At 39.9% G+C, this 25085-nt stretch overlaps 3 protein-coding genes and 1 long non-coding RNA gene across 11 annotated transcripts in view; 1 reads left to right on the forward strand and 3 right to left on the reverse strand.

Annotated features, from left to right (window-relative positions):
* LOC111951097 (E3 ubiquitin-protein ligase RNF128-like) overlaps window positions 1-762 on the reverse strand; it is a 34145-nt gene extending 33383 nt beyond the window's left edge. For 2 of the 3 annotated variants that reach the window (XM_023969100.2, XM_023969102.2), the window contains exon 1: window positions 160-762. In XM_023969100.2, the coding sequence (XP_023824868.1) occupies window positions 160-592 (433 nt within the window). In that variant the 5' untranslated portion in view covers window positions 593-762. The remainder of the gene's footprint in view (window positions 1-159) is intronic. The other variant, XM_023969099.2, reaches the window with a different exon arrangement.
* A 3859-nt stretch (window positions 763-4621) lies between these two features.
* radx (RPA1 related single stranded DNA binding protein) lies at window positions 4622-14622 on the reverse strand. Of its 4 annotated transcripts, none has more exons than XM_023968632.2 (15): window positions 13485-14621; window positions 13257-13399; window positions 12900-13092; window positions 12639-12747; window positions 12402-12502; window positions 12176-12295; window positions 11967-12062; window positions 10919-11086; window positions 9154-9296; window positions 8819-8964; window positions 8478-8525; window positions 8239-8366; window positions 7730-8011; window positions 5802-5984; window positions 4622-4942 (listed from the first exon to the last, which is right to left on the reverse strand). In XM_023968632.2, exons 1-15 carry the CDS (start codon window positions 14113-14115, stop codon window positions 4806-4808), a joined length of 2628 nt encoding a protein of 875 aa, XP_023824400.1. In that variant the 5' UTR covers window positions 14116-14621; the 3' UTR covers window positions 4622-4805. The 4 variants fall into 4 exon arrangements, with proteins under 4 accessions (XP_023824400.1, XP_023824399.1, XP_070290657.1 ...); XM_023968631.2 differs by having other exon boundaries at window positions 8819-8967; XM_070434556.1 differs by lacking the exon at window positions 4622-4942 and adding an exon at window positions 6299-6418 and having other exon boundaries at window positions 5896-5984; window positions 8819-8967; window positions 13485-14622.
* A 395-nt stretch (window positions 14623-15017) lies between these two features.
* LOC111951117 (uncharacterized) lies at window positions 15018-20573 on the forward strand. Its single transcript, XR_002875562.3, has 3 exons — window positions 15018-15706; window positions 16324-16465; window positions 19125-20573. It is a non-coding gene; the product is annotated as an uncharacterized lncRNA (long non-coding RNA).
* Window positions 20574-21302: 729 nt separating this feature from the next.
* Window positions 21303-25085, reverse strand: part of LOC111950768 (neuronal PAS domain-containing protein 2) — a 79629-nt gene continuing 75846 nt past the window's right edge. For 2 of the 3 annotated variants that reach the window (XM_023968638.2, XM_023968637.2), the window contains exon 22: window positions 21303-24973. In XM_023968638.2, the coding sequence (XP_023824406.1) occupies window positions 24767-24973 (207 nt within the window). In that variant the 3' untranslated portion in view covers window positions 21303-24766. The remainder of the gene's footprint in view (window positions 24974-25085) is intronic. The other variant, XM_023968639.2, reaches the window with a different exon arrangement.

The raw sequence follows: 25085 nt of genomic DNA on the forward strand, positions 1-25085 counted from the left end.
ACACGGACATAACACTTATTTCACTTTTGCCCATCATTCAAAAAAAGGGGGGGGGGGGTCTCGCAGGAACGCCCCGAATTGCGGGCTGCAGTTACACACTATGGAAATTGAGAAAAACTGAGCACATCTTGCTGTAAATTGCAAACTACATAACGTTACCTGGGTGCGACATTTGGATGACTGTATTGTCTGTACCAAGACCATTGAAAATTACAACAGCAACAGCTCCTTTACTGGCTGCAACATTGATCTTCTGTGAAAAAGTACATCTGTTGCCGCGTTGAATTATGGCGATCCACCCTTTCGACCCACTAGGCACATCATAGAAAGTATCACTTTCGCAACTGTAAATCGGATCAGGTAAATAAACGTCCCCCATCACCGTAACTTTAGGAGAATCTTGTCCATATACTGTTAGTCCGCTTTCCCCTTGTCGCGATATGGTTTCGTTGTTTGCAGGATCAATAAACGACACGTTCAGGTYGGCTGTGTAGTAAGTCGCTACTGCAAAATGTAAACTCGACACCTGAAGACTTAAAGCCACAAACAGCCATGAAAATAGATAACGTTTCGCTAAAGGTTCCATAATCATTTTTTACGGCGTGCGTTACCAGTGCCGTTCCGCGTTGAACAGTCGATAAAAGGTATGGGACTTAAAAACCAAACAAAGAAAAGTTGTAGCTTGTCTAACTAATGTCATTAGGATATTAAGCGGCAGGCTGACAGGTGAACTAGTTCTAGACTCCTCGCTTCGTGACGTCAATGAGGTCAAATTGAGAGTAGTACGCTCCCATTTCATTCTTAAAGGAGAAGCACACGTTTAACCAAACCTCAAGGATTAGTCAGTTGTTGTTTTTTTACATGGCGAAATAATACAAACAAATTAAACAGAGCCACAGCACAATAACAACGTTTACAATGCAATGCTTGCTATGGGGTTACAAACCTATGTTCCTGAAAGGACTAATTGATTGTCATGTGCAGACAATGTTGCTAAGGCCCAATCAATCATTCAAATTGTATTTGTCACATGCTTCATCAACAACAGGTGTAGACTAAAAAATAATAACATGAGGAATAAATACACAATGAGTAACAATATACACTGGATACCAGATGTGCAAGGGGTAATTGAGGTAGATATAGCCTGGACTCTGGTGTAGACAGGGTAAATGTAAATCCAGGACACTCAAACTAGTATGGTATGTATTCATTTGTGGATGTCCATCATCCATTTTGTATAATATTTTACACATTTTTGCTCAATGTATGATATGTTAGAAATTCCAATTTGTTGTGGCTAACACTAACGTTAGCTAAGGGGCTAACATTAGCTGGGGTTAAGGTTAGGAGTTGGGGTAAAGAGTTAAGGTTAGCTAAAATGCTAAGTTGTTGCAAAGTAYCTAAAAGTATTAGGTAGTTTCTAATTAGCTAACATGCTAAAGTTGTCAAACACGCAGCCTTTAGGTTGCTAGACGTTCGGTCCTAGATGTATAGAAGCCCACGTACTGAACGATGAAATGCAACCATAACTCGTCCCAAGGCTTGTCCTCTGATTTAGAAACACTTGGTCAATTGATGTACAAATTAATTTCATTAATCTTGCTCTCATGTACAGTAGTCATTCCTTAAGCAATATAGACATACTGTATCATAAAATCAAGTGTCATTTGCATGTAATCCATTTGCTCCTAAAAAAAWAWWAATAATAAATACCAGAAAACACCATTGCCTATTTTAGATACAAATGTGGCCAACATACAGTATAACTTACTAAAGTTAGCAGAATCATACCTAGCACAGGAGGCTGCTGAGGGGAGAACAGCTCATAATAATGGCTCGAATAGAATTGTGTTTGTTTAATACCATTTCATGAATTCCGTTCCAGCCATTACGAAGAGCCCGTCTTCCCCAATTAAGATACCACCGGCCGCCTGTATTACCTAGCCTACACACACAGTATTAAAGACCCAGTACAGTCACACTGAACAAACACAMAAACACAACATGTAAAGTGTTGTTCTCATGTTTCATGAGATGAAGTAAAAGTTCCCAGCAATTTACCATGAGCAGAAAAAGCTTCTCAAATCAAATCAGGTCAAATTTGATTGTTCACATACACATGTTTAGCAGATATTATTGCGGGTGTAGCGAAATACTTGTTTCTAGCTCCAACAGTAATATCTAACAAGTTCACAACAATACACAGAAATCTAAGGAATGGAATTAAGAATATATAAATATGGGCGAGCATAGACTAAAATACAGTAGAATAGAATACAGTATATACAAATGAGATGAGTAATGCAAAATATGTAAACATTAAAGTGACTAGTGTTCCATTTATTAAAGTGGCCAGTGATTGAGTCTTAAATATATATACACACACACACACACACACACAGCAGCAGCCTCTGTGATGGCTATTTAAGTCTGATGGTCTTAAGATTGAAAAACAGCATCTGTCTCAGCTTTGATGCCCCAATACTGACCTCGTCTTCTGGATGATAGCGGGTTGAACAGGGAGTGGTTTGGGTGGTTGGTGTCCTTGATCTTTTTGGCCTTCCTGTGACATCGGGTGCTGTAGTTGTCCTGGAGGGCAGGTAGTGATGGGTACGCCGAGGAACTTAAAACTTTCCACCTTCTCCACTGCTGTCCCGTCGATGTGGAAAGGGGGGTGCTCCCTCTGCTGTTTCCTGAAGTCCACAATCATCTCCTTCGTTTTGTTGACATTGAGTGAGAGGTTATTTTCCTAGTACCACACTCCCAGAGCCCTAACCACCTCCCTGTAGGCCGTCTCGTCGTTGTTAGTAATCAAGCCTACTACTGTTGTCGTCTGCAAGCTTGATGTTTAAGTTGGAGTCATGCGTGGCCACGCAGTCATGGGTGAACAGGGAGTACAGGAGGGGGCTGAGCATGCACCCTTGTGTTGAGGATTAGCGAAGCGGAGGTGTTGTTTCCTACCTTCACCACCTGGGGGGCGGCCCGTCAGGATGTCCAGAAACCAGTTGCACAGGGTGGGGTTCAGACCCAGGGCCTCAAGCTTAATGAAGAGCTTGGAGGGTACTATGGTGTTGAATGCTGAGCTGTAGTTAATGAATAGCATTCTCACATAGGTGTTCCTTTTGTCCAGGTGGGAAAGGGCAGTGTTGAGTGCAATAGAGATTGCATCATCTGTGGCTCTGTTGGGGCAGTAGGCAAATTGGAGTGGGTCTAGGGTTTCTGGGCTAATGGTGTTGATGTGAMCCATGACTAGCCTTTCAAAGCACTTCATGGCTACKGACYTGAGTGCTACGGGTCGGTAGTCATTTAGGCAGGTTACCTTAGTGTTCTTGGGCACAGGGACTATGGTGGTCTGCTTGAAACATGTTGGTATTACAGACTCAGTCAGGGACAGGTTGAAAACGTCAGTGAAGACACTTGCAGGTTGGTCAGCGCATGCGTCCTGGTAATCCGTCTGGCCCTGCGGCCTTGTGAATGTTGACCTGTTCAAAGGTCTTACTCATCGCTACAGAGAGCATGATCACACAGTCGTCCAGAACGGCTGGTGCTCGCAAGCATGTTTCAGTGTTACTTGCCTCGAAGTGAGCATAGAAGTAAATTAGCTCATCTGGTAAGTTCGTGTCACTGGGCAGCTCGCAGCTGTGCTTCCCTTTGTAGTCTAATAGTTTGCAAGCCCTGCCACATCTGATGAGCATCGGAGCCGGTGTAGTACGATTCAATCTTAGTCCTGTATTGACGCTTTGCCTGTTTGATGTTTCGTCGGAGGGCATAGCAAGATTTCTTATAGGCTTCCAGGTTAGTCCCGCTCCTTGAAAGTGGCAGCTCTACCCTTTAGCTCAGTACGGATGTTGCCTGTAATCTATGGCTTCTGGTTGGGGTATATATGTACGGTCACTGGGGACGACATCATCGATAGTTGAGTCAAGCCCGGTCTTCCTGATCGTCGTCTGCCTGGGGCGCTGTGCTGTAGGCAGTAAACTGACACCTGCCTTCTCTGTAACCTAAACCAAGTATACATCAGTCTCTCTCTTATCTTAGTGGACCTTGCTCACTAGCTTTGCATTTGTTTAGTCCAAGTTTACCTGTGAATGCAAGCCTGGAAAAAGAATACAGCATATTGTTGATTTGACACATGATTTTGTTTGTGATATTGCAATCCAACACATCATGATCTGTCTTCATTAGTTTCAGCCAGTGTGCTATCGAAAGTGTAAGAGGAAATGTTCTAGCAGGATTTAAAATTAGCTGTCAACAAACGCATGAAATGTCAATACACTACTGCTGCCATAACAGTGCACAAGATAATACATGACACTGTAGGCTTGAAACACCAAAGTTCAAGCAAAATAATTTAGGAAATTCCTACCTTTACAGCATCACAAGTTGGAAAGTTCAGCCTAATGTGAAACCAGTTTAGTAACCACACTATAGCTCAAATGTTTAAACTATATCCTGTTTCAGGATGTTTAACAGAACTCAACTATTTTACCGTCTGCATAGTACTTTTTTCCAGAGCCCATGTAGCTTGTCTTTACGCTATGGCATAAATAAACATTAAGCATGTGAATGTGGAAGACGATTTGACAAATATTTAAGTAAAAAAAGTTTACGAATCCTCTTTAAAATGTGATTATTTTATTTGTTGTAGAAATTATACGTGTTCTTTCAAAACCCCCAGTTTAAAAAAATATCTACAAAAATATTTCCAGTATTTAACAAAATGTGTCTGGCTAATCATGTTAAAAAAGAACACATTCATTTCAGATTTGTCAGACAAAACAACACATACTGTGGTCCAATATCTATACCAAAGCAATGTCAGTCATTCTATACACCTTGGTGATGATAACCTCCACTTTCTCTCCTCCCAGATGACAGAGGTCAAGGATACACACAAGATGGGTGTCTTTCAGCTCCTCAGCAGTTGCTAAAATCTCCTCTGAAAGATAAAAAGAAAAACCAGCATACACAAATTAACRTCAGAATATTTAAAATTGTTGGAAACATTATGTATGCAAACCTCCCAAAAACAGTGTCTACATTCTACACTGAGRATACAAACCATTAACTCCTTAACTGACCAGGTGAAAGTTATTGATGTCACTTGTTAAATCCACTTCAAATCAGTGTAGATGAAGGGGAGGAGACAAGTTAAAAGTATTTAAGCCTTGACAATTGAGACATGGATTGTGTATGTGTGCCATTCAGAGGGTGAATGGGCAAGACAAAATATTTAAGTGCTTTTGAACGGGGTATGGTAGTAGCCGTCAAGAACTGCTGTTTGGTTTTTCATGCTCAACAGTTTCTTGTGTGTATCAAGAAGGGTCCACCACCCAAAGGACATCCAGCCAACTTGACACGACTGTGGGAACCACTGGAGTCAACATGGACCAGCAACTCAATACTAGGAAGAAGTTCCTAATGTTTGAGTATACTCAGTGTATGTAATTAATAAATGCCTAATATTATACGTTGACAATCTACCATATCAATTGTTTGATTTGACCCTGTACTGTACCATGTAATCAATACTCAGTCTAGCCTAAAATGGACAGCGCATTTGATTTGCCATAACTGCTTTCTTAAGTGGACTCAAGTTTTAGAGTTGAAAGCCCCATTTGGAGGTCAACATTAGGAAATTTGATATTGTAAATATGCATGTGAGCAGGTCAAGAACCACAAATAGCACTCCTTAAATAGCCTGGAGTTTTACCTTAGCTAAAAGCACTGCCCCATGACTTGCTCTCAGGGGTGTGTTTAACCTTCACCCTCCCCTCCCACTCTACCCGGTGTGTTACCTGGTTCAGGGAGAGCAACCTCACTCTGGCTCAGGGGGTCTGCGAGAGGGCAGATGAAGCCTGCAGACAGGCAGGACAGAAGTTTGTTGTCATGGGGGTCTTGAGTTAGACCTAAGGACCTGGGGTCCCCAGATGACATCACAGGAACAAAGGCAGCATCGATGGCCATCTGCTGGTTTATACCTGCCAGAGAGAGACATGTTAGTGTGTGTGTGTACATTTTACAGTAAAACAATGCAATTCGTTTTTTTGTGTGTACTTGTTAGCCCTTTTTGTGACGGTCGAGAGCCGTGCGTCCTCCGAAACACGACCCTGCCAAGCCGCATTGCTTCTTGACACACTGCTCGCTTAACCCGGAAGCCAGCCACACCAATGTGTCAGAGGAAACAGCGTATAACTGGCGACAGAAGTCAGCTTGCAGGCACCCAGCCCGTCACAAGGAGTCGCTAGAGGGCGATGGGACAAGGAAATCCCAGCCAGCCAAACCCTCCCCTAACCTAGACGACGCTGGGCCAATTGTGCGCCGCCTCATGGGTCTCACAGTCACGGCCGGCTGTAACACAGCCTGGGATCGAACCCGATGCAGTGTCTTAAACCGCTGCGCCACACGGAAGGCCCTGAAATTATAGAAGTTAAATTAAACACGTTTTTTTTTTAACACTAAGGATGTATACTTTTAAAAAATATATATATATATTTTTTTTTAAATCAGGGGTGAAAGTAGATGATTTTTTCCCGGTATAGGACCTCGCATGTGCACATATTTTTGATGAGTCTAATAGTAAAGACATGTCACCTGTATTACCTTTTTAACAGTGGTGGAAAAGTACCCAATTGTCATACTTGAGTAATTTTCTATTAAGGTAAAAGTCACCCAGTGAAATACAACTTGAGTAAAAGGTCTAAAAGTATTTAGTTTTAAATATACTTAAGTATCAAAAGTAAATGTATTGAATAAAATATACTTAAGTATCAAAAGTACAAAATCATTTCAAATTCCTTATTAAGTAAACCAGATGGAGCCATATTATTGCTTTTTAAATTTACGGATAACCAGGGTCACAGCTCAACACTTAGACATAATTTACAAATGAAGCATGTGTGTTTAGTGAGTCCGCCAGATCAAAGGCAGTAGGGATGTTGTCTTTTAGCGTATGACTTGGACCCTTTTCATGTTACATATTTAATGCTTAGGACGAGTACTTTTGGGTGTCAGGGAAAATGCATGGAGTAAAAAGTTAATTGTTTTAGTTAGGAATGTAGTAAAGTAAAAGTTGTAAAAAATAAATAGTAAAGTACAGATACACCAAAAAACAACTTAAGTACTTTACACCACTGCCTTTTAATGGGCCATGAACACAACCAGGCATGATGTTTTTATCTGATTGTCAAACAAATCACATCCACATACGTTGGTCCACTAAAATAATTCCAGCATCTAAAACTGTACTGTACACCCGACATTTGATGAATGGAAAGAGATATCTATTAAAACACCCCAAAAATGATGATATTCGGCAATTGTCTTTGGAGAGACTTGCAGCCTGAATTGATTGTGTCCACTCACTGGTGWCCACTTGCATCACGGTCCCGGCAAATCATCTCTGCCTAGCAAAAATGTTGCGTTTACCTCAAACCACACCGCATTTTYGAGCTATACCACCGGGTTTTAAGTCCATTCACTAATTTCTCATGGGGCTGACAGGCGCCAACAATAAATGATGGTACAATAGCCTAAAGTTTTCATATTTGATTTAATTATTGTAATAGGCTCATGTTTTACCAGTACGCCGTACCGGCACTATTTATTTTGCCGGTACTCTGTACCGGACCGGCTTACCTTCACCCCTGAGAACAATAAAAATCACAGATTAACTCCAATCATATGAAAGAAATGACAAACATGATTTACATGAGCTCTACATTACCTAATATTGTGATTTTATAGTATCCTTTGCAGGTTACTGGTGAGAGGGTGTCTGTGGTTTGCTCTGGAGTCCACCTAGCAGCATGTAGGTTACTCTGCTGCAGCAGAAGGGTCTTGTCGTCAAATCTGAATCTCTGAGAAAGGCTCTCTGAGTACACACCACCAGGATGTAAATATTCTAACACTTCTTGTCTCTGCTTTGGCCACGAGCTGCTTTCCCACGATGTCCTATCACAGTCTGCAACTGCTCTCTCTCCAGTAGCGCCTTCACTCTGTGGAATATCTTAGAAACAAAATAATATAGGCCTATCAATGTCACTAGCCTTGTAACATCCCACATGAATGATGCAATGGCAAGTAGTTTCCATGGTTTCCAGACAAACAGCATAGTTAATATCTCTGGCTAGCCCCCACACTTCACTWGCCATGCTTAACCCATAAAGAGAGGAATACAAGTTAGGCCACAAAGATAAGTGGTGAGATTATGTTAATGTGGCAAAACACTCATACCTGGTGGACCTAGTTGTCCACTGGCTCTAGTTTGGTCAGTTCTTTTTTCTAGTGGACCAACTTCCTCTGTTTCAGAATCACTCTCCTCTTCACCTAGCTCCTCTTCTGTTAAGCCATGGCCAGCCTCTCTGTGAACAGACAAAGCGCTCACCATAACCTGAGCTACTCGGTGGGTCCCTGATGGGCATAGAGAAATTATTACAGTGACCTGGGATGGTTGAGGATAGTTGATTCATTACCTTTTCTCTTGCATCCTGGCACGAGTAATGTAGCATCGCTTCATCACTCTAAAAGACAACAAAAAATTCTAAAACATCAAGTGAAAATATGCTAATCTAATTTCCAATGCCATAGTAAAGGGGAGTTATAAGTACAATTTTGAATGTTTAATAGCCTACCCTTGTTTTAGGGTAGCCATACTAAACAAGTGGACCGTGGTCCAGATTCGGACCCAGAACGGGGTCAACAGACCGCAGGCCCCGATGAGATTATTATAATTTAACACACATCAAAAAATGTAAAAATATGCAGAATTGCGCAATTCTGCAATTTCTCTCCGCTCCARTTGGAGATTACTCACCTCTTCTTGGCTTGTTTTCTTTTCCGTCTGCTGGGTGAGCTCTGCACACTAGAGGGCGCTGTTTCCCTGTTTATCAGCATCTGAGTCACTTCTACAGTCCTCTGATCACTGGGTGGGTCAGATACAGCCACAACAGACTGAACCATCTGCTGGAGAGAACCAGGCATTACATTATAAACTTGCCTGACCAATGACAATACCTATAAAGTTCTGTACAGGCAACTGGTGTTTTTTTATATTGCAATTCGTCCTGTTTATCTTTCTTGTAAAAAACCAACGCATCTACTAAGTGTGTTGAAATTACATGAAGTCTGTTATACATCTATGAAGCCTACCTGGTCTGACAGAGTCTCCTCTGGCAATGTCACATACTGCACAGCCATGATCTGTCCTTGGATTGCTAGCCGCTTGTGCTCACGATAATGCAGACCCTCCATCTCACTCTTCAAGTCATTTGCAGCAACTAGAGGAACTTGAGCTGAGATGGGAAATACAGTGCATTCGGAAAGTACCCCTTGACTTTTTCCACATTTTGTTGTTACAGCCTTATTCTAAAAATGATTAAATAAGAACATTTCCTCAATCTACGCACAATACCCCATAATAAAAAAGCAAAAACAAGTTTTAGCAAATGTATTACAAATAAAAAACAGAAACACCTTATTTACATAGGTATTAAGACCCTTTGCTATGAGACTCGAAATTGAGCGCAGGTGCATCGTTTCCATTGATCGTCCTTGATGTTTCTACAACTTGGAGTCCACCTCTGGTAAACTCAATTGATTAGACATGGTTTGGAAAGGTACACACCTGTCTATATAAAAGGTCCCACAGTTGACAGTACATGTCAGGGCAAAAACCAAGCCATGAGGTCGAAGGAATTGTCCGTATAGCTTCGAGACAGGATTATGTTGAGGCACAGATCTGGGGAATGGTACCAACATAAATTCTCAGCATTGAAGGTCTCCAACAACACAGTGGCCTCCATCATTATTAAATGGAAGAAGTTTGGAACCACTAAGACTCTTCCTAGGAGCTGGCCGCCCAGCCAAACTGAGCAATCGGGGGAGAAGGGCCTTGGTCAGGGAGGTAACAAAGAACCCGATGGTCACTAACAGAGCTCCAGAGTTCCTCTGGAGATGGGAGAACATTCCAGAAGGACAACCATCTCTACAGCACTCCACCAATCAGGCCTTTATGGTAGACTGGCCAGACAGAAGCCACTCCTCAGTAAAAAGGCACATGACAGCCCTCTTGGAGTTTGCCAAAAAGCACCTAAAGGACTCTGACCATTAGAAACAAGATTCTCTGTTCTGATGAAACCAAGATTGAACTCTTTGGCCTGAATGCCAAGCTTCACATCTGGAGGAAACCTGGCACCATCCTTGCGGTGAAGCATGGTGGTGGCAGCATGCTGTGGGGATGTTTTTCAGCAGTAGGGACTTGGAGACTCGTCAGGATCGAGGGAAAGATGAACGGAGCAAAGAATAGAGAGATCCTTGATGAAAACCTGCACCAGATCACTCAGGACCTCAGACTGGAGCGAAAGTTCACCTTCCAACAGGACAACAACCCTAAGCACACAGCCAAGACAACGCAGGAGTGGCTTTGGGAAAATGTTCCTGAGTGGCCCAGCCAGAGCCCGGACTTGAACCCGATCAAACATCTCTGTAGACCTGAAAATAGCTGTACAGCAACACTCCCCATCCAACCTGACAGAACTTGAGAGGATCTGCAGAGAAGAATGGGAGAAACTCCCCAAAACAGACATGCCAAGCTTGTAGCGTCATACCCAAGAAGACTCGAGGCTGTAATCGTTGCCAAAGGTGCTTCAACAAAGTACTGAGTAAAGGGTCTGTATACTTATGTAAATATATTTCAGATTTTTAATACATTGCAAAAAATCTATTTTAGAATAAGTCTAACGTAACAAAATGTTGAAAAGTCATGAGGCTGAATAGTTTGCAAATGCACTATAATTATGAAAACAATTTAAATGGTGATGTCTGCTGTAGTTAAACAAGCATACAAACAAAACAGTGGTGCATATTACAGACGGATGTAGATCTTTCCTTCTTGAAAAAGGTTCACCTCTTTTACCTGAGCCATCTGCCACAGACTGTGTGAAGATAAGAGGGGCGTGAGGGAAGCAGTAATGGCCACCAACAGCAGTCTTCTTCAGCATGACACTGTCCTTCAGAGTCTTGGTCCATTGGATGAAGCTCTTCACCCTGGGGTCTGACACGTAGGGCTGGCCCTTGTGATACCCTGAGGGAAAACTACATCTGATCAAGTATAACAACTACATACTATATCTTAACAAAGTTGCAGTGCGTTTCTCCATATATTCCTTTTTAAATAGAGGAGTTTTACTGTTGATCTTTTCTGTTTCACAATGTTTTGCATTTGTTTGATAAGCAGTTGTGGGAAAAGTACCCAATTTTCATACTTGAGTAAAAGACACCCCGTAAAAGAAATTGACTCAACTAAAAGTCACCCAGTAAAATGCTACTTCAGTAAAAATCTAAAAGTATTTGGTTTTAAATATACTTAAATATCAAAAGTATAAATCATTTAAAATGTCTTATTAAGCAAACCAGACAATATATATATATWTTTTTTTTACATTTACGGATAGCCACGGTCACGGTTCAACACTCAGACATAATTTACAAACTAAGCATTTGTGTTTAGTGAGTCTGCCAGATCAGAGGCATTAGGGATGACCAGGGATGTACTCTTGATAAGTGTGTGAATTAGACAATTTTCCTGTCCTGCTAAGCATTCAAAAAGTTACAAGTACTTTTGGGTGTCAGGGAAAATGTAAGGAGTAAAAAGTACATTATTTTCTTTAAGAATGTAGTAGAGTAAAAGTTTATAAAGAGTAAAGTACAGATACCCCAAAAAACAACTTAAGTACTTTACACCACTGTATATAAGGGACAATTCTTGTGTGTTTATTATAATTGTATTACCTTGTCTGCTATTTTATTAGTATGTTTTACTTTTATTAATCTACATGTATTCTGTACTGTTGAGGAAGACAAGTAAGCATTTCACTGTACTGTCGTCACATCCACTGTATTTTGTGCATGTGACAAACTTTGATTTGATCTTTTGTTTCTTTGCAAATGACAGCAGCACTTACCTGTAGTGAATATCTGTGTCTCACAGCTGCTGGTGAGGTAAGGCAGTGAGTCTTGCTCTTGACACTTCCTCATCTGAGTGCAGACCAGGTATGTCACTGCATTGGGAAGAGGGGAGGGTGCAGATCAGGGAGAAAATAAGTACATTTAGGAGAATTCTGTTGCAGTTTATCTATGGAATTGTTGGTATTATACTAACTGTCATATTTACTTGGGTATAGCCCATTGAATATTTCTGGTTGTGAAGAAGCAAAAATCTCCAAAATGAAAGGAATATTGGATGTTCCATCCACTGCATGGACCCAGCGGTAAGTCCAGTATTTTTCTGGGCCTGCAAAAAAATGAATAAATTATGGGCATTTGTGTTACACTTTCACATGGAATTACCTAATAGTGAGAAATAAGTGAGTAGTTAAAGTGTAATGAGCAACTCTTACCTGTGTTCCCCTTACTCTTTATTCTCTCCACCCGACTCACAAAAGTTACCAAGCCAATGACATCACATGCAGAATTGCTGGCCAAGCTGTCCAGTTCTGATCTAGAAGAAAAACATTTATAAGTAGTTCAGGCAGATTATAAAGACTGCTTAGTAATGTTGGAAATGTTACCCAGGGAAAGGCCTTTGTTTTTACATCAAATCTAATTTCAACTCCATAATGTGGTTGTGAACTTACCTAATGGCGAACTGGTAGGAAACCTCAGGCAAGCCCCATTGAGGTGACACACTCTTGGCTGGAACCACAGTAAGGACTGCAGTGGGATTCCGTGGATTCAGACAAATTTCTGCAAGGCAAGCAAAGTCAAAATTCATACTAAAATGAACAGTTTGCAAAGAATCAGACAGAATGTTCTCTCAAAATGACTACTCAGGTGTGCTGCCTGGCAACATACTGGTAATGTTGATTTACTAAGTTGTGAATGACTTGGTTCAGTACCTACTGAGTGAAAACTCTTCATTCTGTGGTTGTCTATGTGAGGTCGTGACCTGTTCTGATAGCTCTGCTTGAGGGTGTAGTTTTGGAGATAGAGCACAGTTCCAACATTCAGTCTCTGGTACCATTCTGGGCACAGCTCATTCCACAGGACAAGGGACATGGTGCCACTCTGGTCTGCAACCTCAAAGTAGGCCTGGAGAATAGAGAATTAAACATACAATCCTGATGAGACACTTCATACAGAATACTGACAACATTCGAAGAGACATGAATTATAGTGTCAGGGTTCAGTAGAGAAGAGACAGTGTATTGGTCAATGGTATGGTACAGATACTTGATTATATGTTTATGCCTCACCTGGTACGGGTAATAAATCTTGAGTCCAGGTTTTCCATAATACCGAAGTCTGGATTTATGAATCACCCTCACTATCAGGGGGAGAGGTCGAAACATGCATCCGAGTAATGACTCTAGATCACACAGGAGGGTCATCTTTGACACTGTTGAAAACAAAATATCTTATCACGATTTCTGTTGGAGATTGTGGTTTCTCACAAAAGTCAGCAACTTAAATTCACATCTTACCATCCAGCACCACATCTGATGGGGGGACATCTGGAACCCATAGTCTGCCTTCAGGGTCCTCATTATTCCAAAGAGACAGGTAATGCTTGCGGCCCACCTGCAGGGGTGAATCACTTTGCAATGCCACAATGTTCCCAAAGCCATCCTTTGAAATCATGGGGAGGGAATCCAAGTCCTTAATCTTGCGCAACACATTAGACTCCTTTGAACCATGTTCAATCTTCTCGATGCAAACACAACCCTGACCCAATCTTCTCTCATTGTAAACAAATGAGCACTGGGTGATGTTGATATCAATTCCACTACGAATAATGTTTTTGTGGATCAGATGATTTAAACTACAGTCAAGAATGCACTTGGCCTGCCATACTCCATCAGTCACTATCATGTCATAGCTGTAGTTGTCAAGAGGTTGTTGTTTTACAACATTTTGTTGTTCTGTCAAATATCTCTGAAGTTCAATGACAGCTACAGCATCAGTTTTATCAATTTTAAGTGTACGTGTTTTAGCAGTAAAGAACTGTTCCAAAGTAGAATGTAAGAAAGAATTCTGATTATTGTCAGTCAATGGATCGGAACAAGCCGATATGGTCTGAACTTCTTCGGGCATCATTAATGCGCAACAGGCCATGCACTGGGGGAAATGGGTTTGTTTACAACTACCTACCTACCTTAAATGTATGCCTTGGCTAACGATGTAGTTAGCTAGCTAACTTTAGCTCTGTAAACAAAGATTGTTAACAGCCGTTTGCTAACTAGCTGACAACGCAAACAAGCGTTAACCATCAACCTAGTGCTAGCTGTATCGGTCTTGCCATATCCAATAACATAGCTAGCTTTCTCTTGCAAAAAAACGCTAGTAACTAACTTTAGATATTTAGCTAGCTAACTAACGCGTTAGCATGCTAATGACGTTACTGATGAACAAGAATCAACAGTTTCCGTTTTATGACTAGCTAGCTAGTTTTGTACTTACAAAAGACGATAAAATCACGATAAATTGGTTGGAAACATTGTAGCTAGCTAGTTACAGCATCTTAGAGAGTTCCGCTTTTGCTTCGGCGGCAGTGGATTTGAATTTTGGAAGCGGTTATTCTACACATCAACGCGGTGCTGGCATGCCCCACTGACGCACACAGAGCTTTGCATATCACTTATATTATGAAGGAGAAAATAATCTTCAATTGCACATTAACCCATTCATGTCCATAACGTAAATGTATAATTTACACTTGTTCTCTGAGTTTACTGATGGAAAAGGGTTTGTCTACAATGTGTTTTTTTTTATATTGTACAATATTGAACAAAAATAAACTCAAAATGTAACAATTTTACAGATTTTACTGAGTTACAGTTCATGTGAGGAAATCAGTCAATTTAAGTAAATTAATTTGGCCCTAATCTATAGATTTCACATGATTGGGAATATATGCATCTGCTGGTCACAGATACCTTAAAAAAACGTAGGGACGTGGATCAGAAAACCAGTCAGTATCTGGTGTGATCACCACCAATTGCCTCAGGCAGCGCAATACATCTAATTTGCATAGAGTTGATCTGGCTGTTGATTGTGGCCTGTGGAATGTTGTTACACTCATCGTCAATGGCTGTGCGAAGTTGCTGGATATTGGCAGAAACTGGAACACATGTCGATACAGAGCATCCCAAATGTGCTCAATGGGTGACATGTCTGGTGAGTATGCAGGCCATGGACGAACTGGGACATTTTCAGCTTCCAGGAATTGGGCACAGATCCTTGCGACATGAAGCCGTGCATTGCCATGCTGAAACATGAGGTGATGGCGGTGGATGAATGGCATGACAATAGGCCTCATGAGTTTGTTTACATGGTTTCTCTGTGCTTTCAAATTTACATCAATAAAAATCCATTGTGTTTGTAATATTCATATGTGTAAACATACTGAATTGTAATTGTTTGCATTTTACCGCCATATCATACTGTGCTATGATTGGTTAAGACCACCCAAATGGTTAGGTGATGGTCAGTTTGATCCTGGTTGGCGATACGTGAACACGCCAGTTATAGCTAGCTAATAAAGAGCTACGTTAAGAAATATCCTGTAGTATTGCATTTTATTATTTTGTACAAAGCGTGCAAAACAAGACATGGTGTCAGAGTAAAAGGTCTTAAAAGATGGATTTTTCTGGAGTTCCTTCACCTCGAATGGACTGGGAGTCTACAAACTTACCCGATGCATGGCGTAAGTTCAAACAGCATGTGGAGCTTATGTTCACGGGTCCTCTGAGGGAAAGAGGTGTTAGGATTGGTGTTTATTGCACTATAACCCAATGCTATATCACATGTGATATAATATTAGCGACTGGGCGCCTGGGTGTCTGTGTGTGTGRGCTGGAAGTAACAGTTAGCCCCAGATAAGTGTGCTGGGAAGCTGTGGTTAGCATTGAGCGAGAACAGTGTGCTTTGTATGCAGGTGCAAATAGCTCAGACAATGTTGCAGAGCTGTCTGACCTCAGCCTCTGGGGTGAGGGAGCGTAATCTACACAGCAACAGCGCCGGGACACCAAAAAGCGCCAAGAGGCTGGGACTAGCCTGAGCGCCGGCGATAGGCTGAGCAAAGTTTAAACCACGCTCAGCCTCTGTTGTGACAGGCCAACAAGTAAACAGCTGTTCTTATACGTCTGTCACCGTATAAGAACAGCTGTTTACTTACATCCTGCCAGTTCTCTGTTCTATCCTGCGAGGTGATACAGAGAACCCGTATATACGAAAATTGCATTTACCATTTATCGCTTGAGTTTAATAAAAATACTTAAAGTATATTTGGTGACTCTGAATCACATTTTGTCCTGATACCAGATTGAATTGACGCAAATCCCTTATATGGTGACCCCGACGTGATCTGGTGAAGGACCTCGCTGGACATTGGAGTGCCAGCCAATTGACCATTGCTGTCGTCAGATGGGTGTGTCTCACAACTCCACACCGGTCAAATAAAAAGGTAAGCAGAAACCTATTGTGGAAATACTAAAGTTCTGCACATTGGCATTATCCAAATTTAGTGTTGTGAGACACCTGTTTGATGTAAGTAACCACATTTTATTAGTTTATATTGGTAAAAAAATCATAAGGAAGACATAGTGGTGAATGCAATTTTGACTGGCCAGGTATTCTATGATATAACGAATAAATGTGATGTACTGTGTGAGATGCCAGTGTGAATGAATAAGGGTGAGATGCCCAAATGGGCTATATGTCCAAAGTATGAGTGAGGGTGGGGATTAATGCAACAGTGAATGAAGTGTATTAAGGTGAGATGCCAAGTTTGTATGAAGTAAGCTGAGACCTTACTGGCGTGAATGAAGATTTGTGAGACTCAAATCGTATGTATGAAATACACTTGATATTCAGTCGGTTGGCCCTGAATGTATACAATTTATACACTCCCTATTGTGTGTGACTGTGATTAATTTGAATACATATTTGATAAAATTTCTTATATTAGGGATTGTTAATTAAATGTAGTAATAAGTACTATAGTTGAGGAGTTTTTAATTAAAGAGAGCAACAGTGTGAATGTATATCCATATGTAAACGCATATCCTGATTTGAACTGTACTAATCTATTTGATAAAATTACTAAACCTGTATATTCAACCTGTATATAACGAAAAACATAAAACCAATTCGGAGTAGAGAGAATAAGGAGAATCCTCGCTGGGGGAAAGCTTGGACCTTTGAATTGTAATATTTTCTGGGAATTGTCTCGGTGCCGGAGTTTGCGAATACAGACAATTATAATAATATGCTTGTTGGCGGGGAAACTCAATCATTTCGATAGCGTTGGTGGTTCAGCGGTAAAGGTTTTGCCTTCAACGCGGGAGACTGGGGTTCGTATCTCAGCCTTGACATCGATAGACAAATTCATTCTGATTGTAATTCAAATATTTATAGGTTTTGCCCGGAAAGATACGGTTGTTAGTGTTTGTTCAAGATAGGAACTGAACGTTTTAATAGTTTGTTTAGGTTGAATTGAGAGACTAATTCCTTCAAAATAATGGCGAGGCAATTTCTATGTAATACATTGTGTTTCCCAAATGATCTGCTGGAATAACCTATTGGGAATGGAGTCGTATTTTAAAAATGCTGTATCATAGAAGAGAAAGTTACCTAAACCTGATGAATTCTAAGGAATAACGGAGAGATACGATAAAGTTTTGTGTCATCAGGATGTTATATTTTTTATGAATCGACTGACATACGATATAAATTTAGCAAAGAACATGGTACGTTTAAATTTTGGGGTATAGAAAGTTGGGAAGTTCGGTTGGTTTTACTTTTTCGATAGAATTTAAAGCAGAACTCAATCTGAATAGGGGATATATCTTTGACAAGAGGCAGGTTGACTTGCTGCGTCATTACGTTGAATACACAATAACGTTCCTCAAATTATGACAGAGAAAATTGGTTGTGTCATTTAGAGGGAAAATGCGTGCATTATAGCTTTGAGTCACTTTTCAAAAGTGGCTAAAAGTTCCAAATACATTTTTTWWAAGTAGCTGAATATCGTCAGGATAGTCTGAAAAGATGCTGCAGCTAGCAACAGAATTGCTAGGTGTTTCATTGGGCTATATTTGGCTATAAGATAGGGAGGTAAGAATAGTTGAATCGTAAAAAGTTGTGGTTATTTCCCGGGTATTGCAAAACAAGACAGTGTTCGTTGTCCGTAGCTCATGCCTGCCCATACCATAACCCCACCGCCACCATGGGGCACTCTGATCACAACAGTAACATCAGCAAACTGCTCGCCCACACAATGCCATACACGTGGTCTGCGGTTGTGAGGCCAGTTGATGGTACTGCCACATTCTCTAAAACGACGTTGGAGGCGATTTATGGTAGAGAAATTAATATTAAATTATCTGGCAACAGCCCTGGTGGACATTCCTGCAGTCAGCATGCCAATTATCACGTTCCTTAAAAATCACACACCCACTCCACTGCATAGCAGGTTAGTGATTGCTTTGCAATGCTTTCAGGTAGCCACTGTTTCCTTCCAAACCACTCATTGTTGAATTTGCGACTTCCAACTTGTTGTGTCATGTTTATGTCCAATGGTTGATGAGCACCGATACGTTTTATCTCTAATTTCTCTTCATTTTTTTCTCTTCATATGACAAGGATTAAAAAGCATTTGCCAGTAGATAGCTTGCTAGCTAAGATTTTGAAAGTATTGTAACGACCCTGGCTTTATAAGCGTGGAAATCGTCTCTGAGCATGCTTTTGGGGCACGGTCGATAGCGCGCCGGACCTCGGGCTAGAAGGTCGAGGGTTCGAGACCTGCTCCCTGCTGTTTCATTACAGTATGATGTTGACATGATCAGTCCAATCAAAGCTACTGTAGATATAATGTGATTTGACAATTTTATCTGTGYCCAATTACCCTGAGCCAAATTTGATGGGCACTTCTAATGTATGGGCACTCTATGGCAGCACCCAATGGTCTTGAATTTTCAAGCTCTACCCTTAGATTTGGCGGTAACGTAGTGTCCCCATGAGTGACAGAACACTGAGCCAATCACGATGCAACTAGAAAACATTACCCAATCACAGCGCAACTAGAGAACATTACCAACCCCTACACTCTGTATTTTCCACAGACTGCCCCACCACCACAGACTGCCCCTCCACCATAGAAAGCACTGAGCTAGGCTGAAACACCTGCATTTTGGAGCTGCCTTACTCAAGAAAGCAAAAAAGAGACCAYGTTTGTATGCAGCTTTATTAACTCAATGATTTTATTTCTTGTTTTACATTGTTTGCAAACTGATATGTGACAGGTATTAWTGTCAAAATAACATGGAAAAACATGCATACCTGTTTTTAGTTAAAAAGGTGGGGATCAATGACGGTTTGCCACTGCCCACAGGTCAGCTGTTTGTTCACCCACCGGCAATTGCTAATAACCCATCCGACTGACTATATGTGATAAAGTGAAAATCTGAGGCCAGCACCCAACCCTAGCCGTAAATACAGAAAACGCACTACAGTCAAACAAGGCAGTACGCTTTTTTTGATACAGGGTGCAGGATTTCTTTTGCTGCCTGGTTTAGGTATGTTTCTGCTTATAATTTTCATTTTTGTAGGCTATTTGTTAGTCAACTTGTCTATAATTAGATACGTGTAGCTTTTCTTTTGGCATTATATGGGGCCCTAGAAGATAAATAAACCCTTGCTCAGCAGAATAATGTATCCTAATAGATCGATAGAACGAATGCTTCAATCTAGTTGACATCAAGTTTTCGCTGTCATCTTTCGCAGAGCAAAGATGTTTTGGGACTGGGGAGAAAATACAATAACAAAAAAAGTCTATATTTTCTGTACAAAATGTTCAAATGACATCAATTTTACTGGTTGTAAGGAAAAGAAAGCTGTGAAAACGAGCCAACTTGTTTCTGATAAGATTTCAGTTCGGCTTCAATGCATATTTTATGTGGTTGAAATACTATCTATTAGCTGTTATGATGAAGACAGTACCTTTACAGATGGTATCTAACTGAGCATTGCATTCTCTTCTCTCAAGATGCATAAATAAATAAATCCTATCTCTCCACTCCTGTTCCCAAGTCCAAATTTCTCCTTAATTTGGTGTATCATTTTACTTCAAGAAATGCTTAATTCTGCAGGAGTTATTATTTAGGCTATGTGAGAGGTTATAGACCTACAGTCAGTGTCCAGATTTCAGTTTCCATTTAACCCATCTAAACAGTAGGCTACAGTTCCATTGACATGCCATAGGCCTATTTGAAGTCCCGTGACTGTCGGATTTGTATAGTGCCTCACAATCATGACACATAACACTGCTATCATCCTCTTTTACCACTTCAAATATTTTCCAAACATTACTTTTTTGGCCCTCCCTTCTCTTTTTCATCTCTCGTTTCGCAGCTGTTGTTTTATTAAATTAAACTTCGACAATGTTCTTTTTGCCTTTGTGGATTGACGTTAKATTTTTCTGCCCATTCCCAAAAGCATTATTTGGCGACTGACGCATACAGTTAAGCCCTAAAGTTTAGGTTTATGCACTAATACCAGATAGATAAAAATAATGAAAGAAAAACCTCAATATACTGTAGCCTGTATAAATTGCACAATAATTATAAATGTATGGATATTTTAAAATATTGTTTCTCTTTATTCAACTCGTCGGGACTGCAGGTTATGAGTCAACCCGCGCATCACTAACCCGCGCACATTCGTCCACTCACAAAATAATTCCAGCATCCAAACCCCAACTGTGCACTATGCACCCGCAATTTCATGAATGGCATTCTGCGATTTTCATTAGGCCTACACTTGTAGCTTGAATTGATGAGTCTACTTTTGTCCACACGCGCCTCGGGTCTCGGCCACTCACATCTCCGCCTTAGCAAAATTGGTCTCCTCGAACCACAAGGTAAATTGGAGCGTATGCCWCCGGGTTTAAAGTCAATTCGCTAATTTTCACGTGACTGACATGCGGGAATGTTAAATAATGGTGTACTATTCTGTAGTTTTCTTGACATTTTGTGTTAATTGTGATATGCTCACATTGGTACGGCATACCTCCATTATTTCATACTTCTAGTGTCAATCTTAAAATGTCAATGTGGCCTGTGTATTTTGATATTGACATGAATGGGTTAATGAAAACATGCACAATAAAGTGTATTATATATATATATTTATTTTCAAAGATAGCATGTTATCCAGATTGATGTAGAAATAATTCAATATCACTATCACAAAATTAATATCCAAGCGGTTTCAGAATGTAAACTTTTTTATTAATTTATTTTAAAACAATATTAATATGTTACAATTTTATTTTTGATGGTATATACAGAGAGAAAAACAAGCCATACAATATTATCAACTGTGCAACACCAACTTGCTGAATTGAAGAAAATAAAAAAACTCAGCTCCCCGATAAGACACTTTAATAATGTGTTACAAAATACTTCTGTTTGTTTTACTTTAAAATCATGTAACATACATACATACACACACACACACACACATATATTCAATCTATTTGACATCTTATAAAATAACTATATAATCTAAACATTTTTTGTACATTCTATAATACAATATTTTCAATTAGTTTTCTGCAATGAAATGGCTGTTATGTACAGTACCAGGTTCTTTTTTGTTTGTGTCTTACTTCTTCCTGGCAAATTTTACACAGTATTCATTCATGGACTCTCCACCCCATATACTGCAAGGATGCGCAGTCACCTCTAAAAGGTCAGAAATGCAAAAATGAAGGTCACAAAAAGAATGACACTTGATGAAGAATCAATGAACATAAAACTATAGTCAAACGGTAAAACAAAAAGTGCGTATTCTACTGCTGGGGAGACAGATTCAACAGAATCAAAGAGAGAAACAGTACCATTTGATCTAGTGTAGCAATCACAATTAACAAACAAATACCAATAAACATGAACATTTGTATAAACTGAAGCAATACACAGCAAACACACAATGGCTATCAGTATGACCTCTGTGGGAAATCATCTGTGGGACTGGGTTAATGGAAATTGAATAACTGCCTGTGGATGCAAATAGGGGCAACTAAAGCAAATTCTTTACATAAGATGGAGGATAAACTACAGTTAGCTAGAGAGCACACTGGACAATTTTGAGAACATGGTTRACTCTTATTCTATGAGCTTGATAATTAAACATACACTACATGTTCCTTCAACCAGCTTCAAAAGGCAGTTTACTATATGATTGGGCATTGAGCACATTGAACCAACAACTGAGTTTTTTTCTGAATGATAAGGTTGAGTGGAGGCCAACCTGGGGACATATTTTGCTGACTATAAACAAACAGGATTTTAAAAGGATTGGGTATGTTAACAGGACTGTTTKTAAACAAATCTGCATGTAGGTCTTGAATAGTCACTGTTGTGTCTTTAGAGTAATAACAAACGGACACAGTAACTATGTTGAAACAATGTGTTGCTCATATCACTTAATCCAATGTTTATGTTGGGCTGACCCCAGCAAGAGGCCAACAAGTTTTACTGAATCTAATATGGCCCCCTTTCCTGATGCCAGCATCACTCTGAGAAAAGTTGACCTGAGTCTTTAGTGTGAATTAAGTCATTCTAACAAAGTCTTTAGCAGATACAAGCTGTACCTCAGTAAAGACATTGCTGATATTCATGGTTGAAGGAATGTTAAAGATATTTCCATTTAATTCACATAGTACATTAGTTTATAGTATACAACTATATCTCTTTTTTTTTTTTTTTACATGAGTACATACTTGCCTAGAAACATAATTTCAACAGCATAAATATTTTTTTCTAATTTAAAACGGCACATACTATAAGAATTCTAGAACTTTGTTTGATCTCTTCAACCAAGATGAACAGCACCAGTCTTCGTGAGAGTGACCGTAACCGATGAAGTGATAACGACTCAATGTCCACAGCAGAGATTGGTAGGATTGTCATAAACGTTGTACAATTTAAGATTCTTATCACTCCACAATGCATTTCAACCTTCACTTCATGTGAAATGGCACATTTAGTTTAGATTAGAATTCCAATAGGTTGTTCCATTTTGTTATGGCTAGTGAGTGTAAAGGGAAACTGAGGCATACATTAGCCTTTTTGTTTGACAMGATATAAGTGTTTCACAGTAGGACTTTCCCATTAAAATATTACAATATCTAATGAACGTGGGGCAACTCAAGTCAGATACCTACTGTTGTAGTTATTTGAGGAAAACGTATGGAACTTGAAAAAAATAGTTATTTTAAGTGGTCAGTTTGATTGTCATTTACATTAGCAGGCCATTTGTCTCTGGTTAGTATTTTGTTCATACACAGTATTCCTAAAATCACCAGTGTATGGACACAATTACTCATACATGGATAAATACACTTAGTCTCTATAGTCCAAAAATCAACAACATTGCAAAGATGACCAAATATAAACAAACTGTAACCAACAAATTGTGAAAAGTACAAATTGTTAATGTAATACTGAGAATATTTGTTTCCACAAATAACCTGAGAAAAAAATTACGTTATGAAAGTATACATAATCAATGTACGACAACTACAATACATTAGTGATGTCTTCCTAATCATTGCAGCATCTGTTACACTTGATACAAAACAATGAGTTCTTGGGTGATTTGGGCAACAAACTACTGTTACTGTGCTGTTAGTAGCTTTTAATGCTTGTGAGCCGGTTAAGGCATTAAGACCTTATTGACTTATCTTTCAATGCCTGATTAAAAACACACCCAGTAGAACAGCTTCAATTTGTTTAGAAATGTATGATAAACAAACAAACATGCTACGGTAGTCTACTAATAAGGTTTGCTCTTTCCATTAAGGTGTGAATAAAGAATATGAAGCTTGATCTTTATGAATTATTGAATACAAATGTTACCATAACTAATTGTTACTATTGTTCGCTTTTAGAAAAAATCATGTCTAAATATTTGATTCTATAATGAAAATAATAGTAATTGTATGAGGACATTTGTTGCTGTGTCAGTCATGCAAAATATTTTTTCCCTAAACATGGACTAATAGTGTTGAGTGGTGAATATACTTCAGTGGTTAATAATGATATCAACTATGTCTGGGAATGGCTGATTGAATGTTTGATGAAAAGACGACACGTCCAACATCAAAATGAACCCCTTCCTTTATGTTTCCTTGAAACTACTGTTTCATAATAGCCTTCCTATGTCAAAACAAATATATGTATGCACAGCAAAACCATAACCTACAGACAAGTGTTTTTCATGTGAAATGAAGATGCAACTTTGAAGGAGTAAATGCTCACTGCATGCGTTTACTCTCTGGAAACAACAGGACAGATGGTATGAACACAGTACAGTCAGTGCACAACAAGGCTCACCTAACAACCTCTCTTTTTGTTGATAACACATCTGCATGGAAACACACAGCAGCACGGTTTTCCTGTTGATTACTTTGATCGTTTTTTTCCATCCAGCAGGGTCATGATGAAATATGACGAGTAAGCATGGCCCTCGGTAGCACAGTGGAGTGGGACAGATGTTGGTGCAGCGAATATTTTCATTTTCACGTTTTGTTTTTGCTGTGTAGAAAAAGCCACAATGGCTTCTTAAACAGTGAAGAACACAGCACAGCATGGGACCAAATATGCCTCTCTGTGTCTTCTATGCATCCCATAGAATTCTGCCACCTTCTGTAACAATACGTTTCAGAAGATATCTCACCACTCTGTTTGTGTCTTCGGTGCTACTGAGTGAGCATATTTCGGAAGTCTGAAAGGCTGCCAGGCTGGTTTTGGGAATGGTGGTGTTGCCGCTGTTGCTGCTGTTGTTGTGGTTGTTGTTGTTGTTGCAGTTGTTGTTGAATATAACTGACAGTACCTTGCTGTGGGACATTAGTAGTGTGGAAAAAGGCCTGAGTGGTTCCACTGTGTAAGAGTCCTTGGGGCTGCATCTATCAACAGAAAGGGATCAGGGCATAAGTGAGGCGATATTAGTTCTACAGAGTGAGCCAAACCCCTCCAGCCCAAGGCCTGCTATCACACTACTGCAAGTAGTAGGACTAC

Source organism: Salvelinus sp. IW2-2015, linkage group LG23 (genome assembly GCF_002910315.2).
Source record: "Salvelinus sp. IW2-2015 linkage group LG23, ASM291031v2, whole genome shotgun sequence".
NCBI classification, from domain to species: Eukaryota; Metazoa; Chordata; class Actinopteri; order Salmoniformes; family Salmonidae; genus Salvelinus; species Salvelinus sp. IW2-2015.